The sequence below is a fragment of the Drosophila simulans genome, chromosome 3R (assembly GCF_016746395.2).
Source record: "Drosophila simulans strain w501 chromosome 3R, Prin_Dsim_3.1, whole genome shotgun sequence".
In the NCBI taxonomy this organism is placed as follows: domain Eukaryota; kingdom Metazoa; phylum Arthropoda; class Insecta; order Diptera; family Drosophilidae; genus Drosophila; species Drosophila simulans.
Genome location: NC_052523.2, coordinates 20711804 through 20721224, shown reverse-complemented (window position 1 = coordinate 20721224; position 9421 = coordinate 20711804). Strand labels below are relative to the sequence as shown.

Here is a 9421-nt window from a genome sequence, read left to right as displayed (position 1 = left end):
GAATTATCTCGGAAAAGCGTCATCTTCGGCTGTTCTTATTTTAATAGCCCGGCGATTATAGTGGATTACATGCACATACCCTTCATTATCAACTTATATTCCCAGCAGCTCTGTGCCGGCTGCACCGACGTCATCTTTCCCATGAGTTGGCATCCGTTGCCTGTGCATTTGCCGCATTTTCAAAAGGTTAATTTTCCAGTTATCAAATAAAAGACCAAGGCATGCTCTCGTACTTGAATCCATGGAAACCGAGGAGTAGCAGGCGGTGGAGGAGCAGGATGCAGCAGCTGGCTGTTGGATACACATGCTTGGCAAATAGTTTTGACAGCCACCGGGGAAAGTGGGCGGCAAAAAGGGGGCGTGCTGTGTGTGTGTGTGTGTGTAGTCGTGGCCAAAGCCGTTGGCATCCTCTTACGTACGAGTATTTTTGCTAGCATTTTTCTTGTAATAATTTTTGCTTTAACCTTTTTGGCATGCAGAGTGAAACGAGCGCTTTGCATTTCAGCATTTTGCTTGGCTGCTTTTGGGGCCAACGTTTTTATTATAGCGTATTTTAATTTTCATTCGCATCAATTTGCTAAAACACTGCATTAAACTAGGGAAAATTGTCTTAAGCCTACGTTCTCGTGAATTTAATTCTTCTTCTCGGTTAGATTGTAGATTTGCTTGGCAACATCGGATAGCTGAACATCAATGGCCTTGGTATCGTCATATAGCGACGGAGCCTCGCCCAGGATCACAAATGTGCCCACCAAGGATGCGATCATAAAGAGCCAGAGGAACAGGCGATCCATGACCATGGCCACAAAGCCCCAGTCCTGATCTTCCTGCAAGAGGTAAATGGTCTCAGTAAATTATGCACATTGAGTGCTGAAATAAACAAAAAGCTTTAAATATCCATACGAAATCGGAAAATAAAAATCAATAAAACTTCAGTAAATTATATACATTTAGTGCCGAGCTAATAAAAGTTATTAAAATATTCAAACGAAATTCGAAAATAAATCAAGAGAATCACATTGTTAGTAGATATAAGTGTATATCCAAAATGAATTTATATCAATTATGCACACTTTATATAAAGTTGAACTATTAAAAATGATTGCAATGAAATTGCTGAATAATATGTTCAACAAAAGCAAAAATCAGTCTCGTTTTCATATGAAAATTTTACTTTCTTTTTTGGCTGCCATCCAATTTGAAGTTGCCCGCATGCAGGACGGTTAATTGCGCTTTAAGCCCACACTTTGAGCGATTGGCTTTCATTAAGCACTTCGCTTAATCTACTTATGCCCGGCATCAGTTCGGTTATCAATCAAAGAGCGAAATCGCAGCGCCAGCAAAGCAAAGCCCGAAAAAATAAATGGCTCAAAAGGGCCAAAAGCGAAGAACAAGCGGGGCTGAGGGGAAAACCCGTGGCAACCAGACACCGCCACACAGAATCGCACAACAAAGAACATTCGGGGTTTGATTGAAACGTTTTGCTGAACCCGCTGATGAAGAGATGAAGTGGCTCGATTGGTGGGAGGTTGCCAATTGCCAGTCAATTGAACAAAAGCAATTAAAAGTGGATTTGCCGGGGCGAGTCTTTAAGTGCAAATATGGCAAAAGCTTAAATAAGTCGGCAAAAAAAAAAAAGAAAACCAAGCGCCTTCCAGGAGATCAGTCAGTGGGTGGCCAGTGGCCGCTGAACGAGAGCCTCCGGATAGGACAACATCATCGGCCAAAGCGATTTTTGCGGTTCCTCTTCTCCGGCTACGCCCGTGGACAAACGGAATTTCCAATTAAAAATTCAATCAGCTGCCGGACTCACCGCATTGAACTCGTCCTGCCGCTGCATGTGGTGCTGTATGAACATGACGTTGTGGATGGCCTTTTCCAGCTCGAAAGGATACTTTTTGCGTGCGGCCACATCGCTCAAAGAGTCGTCCAATCCGGATAGCACCGATGGCAGTCCGTTGTAGCCGCTCAGGGTGCTCAGTCCGCCGCCCAAAGCCCCCACCAAGCCGCTGAATCTGTAAGTTCGAGATGAGAGGTCAACACAGTGTCCTTGTGCCAGGATATGCACAGATGCGGGGCTTAAAAGTTATACATTCGTCCATCACAAATTACAATTGTTACTTTGTTTCGGACCGTATGTTAAAAAGTATTAAATTGTTACAACATTTTCTTAAATAAGTGCCTGTACATGTTGTTGAGACTCAAGTTGGTTTATTTACCCCGAAACTCGTTAGCATAACTCACCTGTTTGTGGCCGTGGTCACGTGCATGCCATTGCACCCACCAGCACCCACACGACCTTGCATCCGCCGCAGGGAGTCTGGACTGGAGCCGCCGGAGTTCATTTGCATCTCGTCCATCAGCGCCTGTCCGAACTTGGTCTTGCTGAACTTGAGGCCGTAGTTGATCTTGTTGGCCGCCAGGTCACGCAGCAGGTCCTTGGGCACACGCATCAGCAGGAGTTTCGGCAATCTCTTGATGAAGAAGGACCTAATCCAGGGTCGCATCTTGTGCGTACTCGGCTTCCGGTAGTGTATGTTCAGTATGATAATCGTGATGACAACACTCAGTCCAACCAGCAACATGGTGAAGAGTAGATATTTTCCCAGTAGCGGCAATGCAAGTGAAGTCGACGGTATAATCTCCGATATAAGCAAGAAGAACATGGTTTGCGACAGGAGGATGCTGATGCACAGGGCAATCTTCTCGCCAGAATCGGCGGGCAGGTAAAAGACCAGCACCGAAAGGTACGAGATGCCCACACATGGAATAATCAGGTTAACCGTGTAGAAGAGAGTCTTTCGCCTCAGGGTGATATTGAAGAAGATATCTAAACCGTCCAGCCATTGAAGCAGTTACAAATCCATGAAGTCGTGCAGGAAGTGGGTTACAAAAGTGTCGGGAAAAGGGGAGAGAGGGATATTTTTCAGGGGATGAGTTTGGGTAGAGCTTTCGCGTAATTGCTGGCGATGGGAAGCTTTAAACTCCACTAAACTCACCCGGATACGGTTCGGCGCAGCAGGGATAGTACTTCTCGTGCCGCTCAGCCGGAACGCCGAGTATGTCCCACTCCACACTGGGATAGTACTCACGCAGGTCGATGCCTATCTCCACCTTGTTGTCCTTGTCGTTCTTCTGGCTGATGTGCTTCAAATCGATCTGTGAATCGAGAAAAGCCCCGTTGATGGAGCCGTTAAAGTTACGCTCCTTTGCCTCCGTTGTCCGGCTCACTGCCACTTGCCGTGACAACGCTACCTGGCGCATCCCACTCCCTCCAATCTCCGCCAGCCAGACGACCGGCAGCCAAAGTGCAGTCGTTAAAAGAGTAGCGAAATTTAAATGCGTTGACAAACGCCCGGTGAAAAAGAGCTCTGTTCCGTTGCCTGTCCTAAAACCCATCCCAGCACTCAAAAAAAAATCTAGTGCCTTTAAATGGTAGCAAAGAGTCAGATAATTCAGGTTGCTCTCTAATAACTAGTGAACTTCTCACCTAAGTAATCGTTTATCATTGTACATATCTTATAAATTATAATTGTATAGTTCGTTTAATTTGCAATGTCCCGTACCTCAACTCAATATTGATTTAATATTTCTCTCAGTGCACCTGTCCCTCTTCGCAGCACTGCGAAGGGTCAGCGGAAACGGAAGCTGCTTGGGTTGGGTGGAAGTCGCACTTTGGCTTAATTTATGGCCGCGCATTTTTATGACAGCGACACACACAGTCGAGTGCCTCTGTGTGAGTTAGTGCCGCTCTCTTTCAGCGCCAGTGTGTTTGTGTGTGTGCAGCGGTTAGACAAGTTTCAATTACACTTTTACAATTTCTCACATTTTAATCTGCGAGTTGCCAACGACGCCTTTTCGATGTTCTTACCGCGTCTTAGGCGTGTAAGTCGCTACCTCATCTCCTCATCTCATCTCTCAGATAAATGGTGTACCATAAATCGTTGGCCACGCCCATTTATCTGAGGCTCAACTGGCATGGCACTGGCAGCAGATAGAAGACAATGACGCCACCACTCACCTGATCACCGTCGTAGGTCCACGAGCCGAACTTCATGAAGCAGGTCTGCTGATCGAAGGGAAAGTAGCGCACATCAATCTCGCAGCTGGACTTGAAGATGGCCGGCGGAGTCCACACCACTTTGCCGGTGTAGTGGAGGATGGCCTTCGTCATGGTGGTGACCACGTACTCGCCATCGGCACTAGAGGAAAGGGAGGAAATAGCTTTGATTCAGGGCTTGCAAGAAACGCAATTTTAACATGCAATACAAATTGGGCTTTAAGTGTACATGTCTGTATTCGAGGTCCTGTTGCGACTACTTACTTGTTGTAGAGCACGATGTCGGGCAGCCAGATGTGCTCGGAGGGCACATAAAGCTCTGTGACGCCGCCGTACTCCGAGGGATCCCACTTGAATTTATGATCCTGCCACTCGTGCTCCAGCCACACGTTGGTCGTTAGAATTTGATCTTTGAGATTCTGCAAAAAATTAAACTCGCATATATGTACGGATAGCTTTACAAGCCGCAAAAGTGGACAAGTGGAGCGATGCGGAGTGGAGTTGGTGGAGTAAGGCCCAGCCATGCATCAAGTGGGATTTGCATTTTATTCATTTTTCCCCTCACTTTTTTTTCTTCTGCTCCCAGGCGCTTCTTTATATCATTTGCACTTCTCGTCCTGGGCACCCGGTACCCCGGCTAATGTGCTTTTTGCTGTCAGCTTACGGCTTCTTTCCCTTTTCGGCTTGTTTTATTACCTTTTAAGCCTTCTGGTGGCAGGGCCAACCATCACCACCATCCAAAGTGGCGGCCCTTGCAGCCGGAATTGCAGTCTCGGCCGGCTGACAAATGACTTGGCCGGGGAACTTTAAGCAAGCGCAGACAACGATCCCCTCCATGTAATGAAATGTTGGAGTGAAATGTTATAAAAATCTAGTGCTCCCCGTTCGCCCGAAGTTTTTTGAGAAATGCCAGCGATTTATCTGGTGTTCTGGTGGTGCAAGGCAACCAGTGCTGACAGGAATAAAGTTGATGTTGCGAATTGAAATGTGCCACTTTAATATAGGGTCTACACGGAGAGAAATCTAGCTAGATGTGGGTAATAACACAATTAAGTCATTCCTAATTTACAGCACTCATCCCTCTTTTCTTTGGGGTGGGTGTCATTATGGCCCCATGGATTTCTCTGTTTGCCAGCTCGCGATTCGCCCCATTTGTTGCTGTTTATTGTTTTGCATTTTTTATTTACGAGCTGCTGAAAGTTGCTGGCAACTTTTACGCACTTCTTGTTGTTTTGCCAGCAAATGTAGCGAAACGCGGGCGCTCGAGCTTAATTAAAAAATCCCCCCACCCGCCGAACTTCGATGATTATACCAATTAATTGTGCTTACCAAATCGATGAGTTGGGACAGCCGTAGGCCCAACTTGACCAAAACCGTGTCCGTGTTATTGCTCACGGGGCGGATGAGGCGATTGTAGTTGCTCAGCAGATCGTCATAGAGTCGCTTGGCATCGGGATTCGCCTGAACGGTTTCGCAGAGGAGCAGTAGCACCAGGAGCAGGCAGAGCGGCTTGCAGTGGCGCCAGATGTGGGCGAGCAGGGCGATGGGGCGGGGTCGTGTGGTGCAGCAGCCAGGAGCCATGGTGACGTCACGGCGGAATGAAAAAAGGACCTTGACGTTTGTGCGGCGTGGGCGGTGTGCCGGTGTTTTATTGATGCACAAAACACGCGCACAGGTTTTTGTTTACCTTTCTGCCCGCCTTGGGTGCTTGGCTGCCCCTTGGTGCTCAATCTCTGACGCAGTTCGTGGGGCAGAGCGAGTAACTGGCTTTTAGCACATGGCCTAAAAGTGTTTACAAGTCTCCAAGTCTCGCTGCTGCTAACCGATTCCCGATTCGGCGCACTGCTTGAGCAGCTGAAGCCGCTGCGCCCAGGCAGCTGATTTTGTTTTTGCTCCGGCCGCCTTAGCTTATTTAAAAGGTATTTTTAATTTTCACCAACTCAATTTCGTGCTTAAAAAATTCTAAAAAATATTCAAACTTGTTAACTGATTTTTCAATATTTTTGTGTGCAGTTTTAAGCGGACTTTCACTAGATTTCAACGAGCCTTTGGGCCCCGCTCCGTGCTGTCCTGCATAGATATTCACAGGATTCGTACTGACGCGCGTTTTGTTTTTGTAGCCTGGCCAGGACCTCTGGCAGCCTCCGTTTTGTAGCTTTGTCGCCGGCGGGATATCATAGGAATGTGACAGCCGCTGATGCTGCGCAGCGCCTGCGCCTTGCGCATTCACCCTGTTATCCTGCGAGAGCCGCATCCTGTTACACACTGTAAAGCCAAGCCCTAGACGGAGGCTCTCTTTGGTACACACTCTCCGCAGGATGCTCGCAGGACTCTCTCTCAGGATGCGCTCTTCGATGGGTTAATCCCGCAAAGACTCAGACTCCATTACAACTCCGGCCTGGTTCGGTGCTCTTTTGGCCGTACATATTTTTTGGGCTCTCTCCCGCGATTCCGGCGAGCCACAGCCCAAAAAAATTCCCCACAAATACTCCCAGCACACAGTTACGCAGAAAAAAAGAAGAAATTCGAGGGAAAAAAAGTATGAGGCAAGGCAAGGAAAACTTCAACCATGTACATGTGTACACATACCGCTGCACATTTGGCAAACACTCATACGCCCCGTTGGACCCACATTTCGTTTAACCAGAAACCAAATTTTTCGTAATTGTCAACATTCGTTAAAATCTACGTTAACATGCAGTTCGCCCAGGATCCACACACACACAGACACACACACTTCTACATTGAGAGACACACACACAGCTATCAGCACTTGTGCACTTTGCATGTTTAGCGCTGCAATGCTGGCTACACTTTTTGCCTTTTGCATGGGTGTTGGTTCAGCTCGGTTTTGCATTTCGTTTCGTTTGGCATTTTGCAACGTCTGTTCACATATGTGTCATATTGCGATTTTGAGTTGTTTCTGTGGTTTTGGTTTGGTTTTTGCCACCCATACTTGTATTTCTATCTGCCGGCTGCTGATTTCCCTCCCTCCCTGCAGGCCCTGTGATGCCTGTAATGCGTTTGCCGTGTTGAAAACCAGCCGAGCCATTTCATCGCATAACGCAGCTAGGGAGAGACTGACGACTACCTTTGGCTGGCTAAATTTAATTACCGCATATTGAAAATGATTGAATTTAACAGCTTTTTCGATTGGTTAATTGAAATTAACATGTTTTTATCGCCGGTGATTTAAGGGAATTAAGGTTTAATTTTTACTGTGTCGAATAGTTTGACAAAGAAATGTATGTTGTGCTTGTAGAGAAATGTAACTTCAACGAAGTCGTATTGGAACTTAATGGCTCAGAATCAAGGCCCAAACTTTAAGCTGAAGTCCTGTTGGATTAGGCTTTATTTGCCCTGTTGGTCAGTGTTTTGGCTGTAAGTTCCGGCAGAATCCATAATGATACATGAACTCTGTCATTTGGCCGTGCCGCCATTGAGCCGCGTGTGTTTTATGGCTTACGGTCATTGAAGGCATTTTTAGCTGGCATTTGTAGCTTGCTTTTTTCGCTTTTTGGGGCCAAATTGGTGGCATCAGCGTTTTTACTTCTGCCAAAAGGGAAAGATTCAATGAGCAATTTATGCGCCTGCTGGCGGAACAACTTTAATCTAGTCTATTAGCTGCTTTATTGCTGTTTTCGTGGCCACCCTTTTTATTTATATCCTTTGTTTGAGCCTCATTTGAATGGGCTGCTGATACGGTTGCTTCCTCCGACGGTTGTTATTGCTTTCATTAGCCAACCTATTCCGACGAGTTACACATGTTTGAATTCTCGGATGTTTGCGGGTCGGGAATGGAGCGGAATGAAGGGTATGGGAGGGGAACGGAGGGATCCTCACGTTTTATTGCCACCCACACTCGGCACCCACTTCTCCACATAACAAAGCAATCAAAATTACAACAACCAGCGTTTGCCACAATGGCAAACAACAATTTTTAGCTTGTTTGCAACTCAAAGTTTTATTTTTATTTTCCTTTTTTACTATTTGAGTTGATGCTAGATGCTTTTTTTTCTTCTTCGGTATTGCGGTATTTTAGCAACAAGAGCGAGAAAGTTTTGTTCTCTGCACTTCGTCCTGGTAAATCAACAACGAAAATGGGTCGGCAGTGAATTGACTTTGATATACCCTAGATATAGATATACACAGGTGCCATCAATCCGAGCTGCTGGTTCTGTCAATCTCGGTGAAAATTAAATCTTTGATGTCATAACTTATATCAGCATGGCCCGCCATTTTCAATGAATAAGTTAACAAAACATTTTCGATAACAAAGCTCAGCCCATCAGGCGACGAGGCCAAAGTTTAGCCCAACACCTGACTTTCTGACTCGCAACTAGCTCCTGACCTAAGGACCTCAGTTTGGTCCCTCTGCCGCCTGAGTCCCACTTCCTGATTGCAAGAAAACTCAATTAAAATTTAAATTTTCGAACGTAAATGACAAAAGTTTCTCAACTATAAATAATCGGCAGTCGCTCCACTTGGCTTGCTCTTGGTTTTTGGCTTGCCACTTCAAAATCTGACAAAGCCGCGACCAGAGACCCTCTCTCGACCCCCTTTCGACCCCCTTTCGAACCCCCCTTCGAGCCCCTGAAATGCCAGTCGGATTCACCCCTCCATAAAATGCGTGCGTGGCTGCGTGATCGAAAGTTTTTGTCTATATTCGTACCATTTATCTAACTTTTATGGCAGCCACACCAGCGGCAACAACAAACGTTTTCCTGCTTTTGGCCAGAAATTAATTGCAAAACTGTTTGGTGTCTCTATATAAATCTCCCCTAACTGAAACAACAGATATGTACATGCACAGGGAGACAAAGGTTCAAAGTTTGCTGGGTTATGACATACTTTTCAGAATATTTTCCAATTATATTTGAGTTGCTTGTGTTACCAATATAGAATATTATAATAATTCGATTTTTAAGCTTATCTATTTAACATCGACATATAGTTTTTCTCAGTGCATAACTATGCACATATATACATGTGAGTTTGGTGGCTTGTTTTTTGGCCATGGCAGGCCAATCACAATGAGCGCTTGCCTGCCACTTGAACAACATAAAACTGATTGCGAAAATCTGTCCCGCGCAACCCTCTCCAAAAAAAATTTGTTAACGTGGTCGGGAAGGGGGTGAATCGGTTGGGGGCGGTATTTGGAGCCGGCACAGTCCTTTGTTCATCAATTCGAGGCTGCTGCGCTTGTCGTGCCCATTGTTGACACGTTTAAGAGCCGTTTGCTTTTATCAGCACTGTCCAGATCGACAGGCGACAAGCGACGAAAGGACGAACGGCCGGCGGGGTGGAGCGCCAGGACGAGAGGCCACCAACCTGCATATAACATTTTTATAACGATTTTAA

General features: G+C 46.1%; 1 protein-coding gene across 1 annotated transcript; it reads right to left on the bottom strand.

Moving 5' to 3' along the window:
* Positions 1 to 493: 493 nt before the first annotated feature.
* LOC6729415 (acetylcholine receptor subunit alpha-like 2) lies at positions 494 to 6166 on the bottom strand. The gene is made up of 7 exons (XM_002104694.3): positions 5390 to 6166; positions 4325 to 4479; positions 4022 to 4202; positions 3000 to 3159; positions 2245 to 2830; positions 1814 to 2015; positions 494 to 827 (listed from the first exon to the last, which is right to left on the bottom strand). Exons 1-7 carry the CDS (start codon positions 5639 to 5641, stop codon positions 633 to 635), a joined length of 1731 nt encoding a protein of 576 aa, XP_002104730.1. The 5' UTR covers positions 5642 to 6166; the 3' UTR covers positions 494 to 632.
* Positions 6167 to 9421: the final 3255 nt, after the last annotated feature.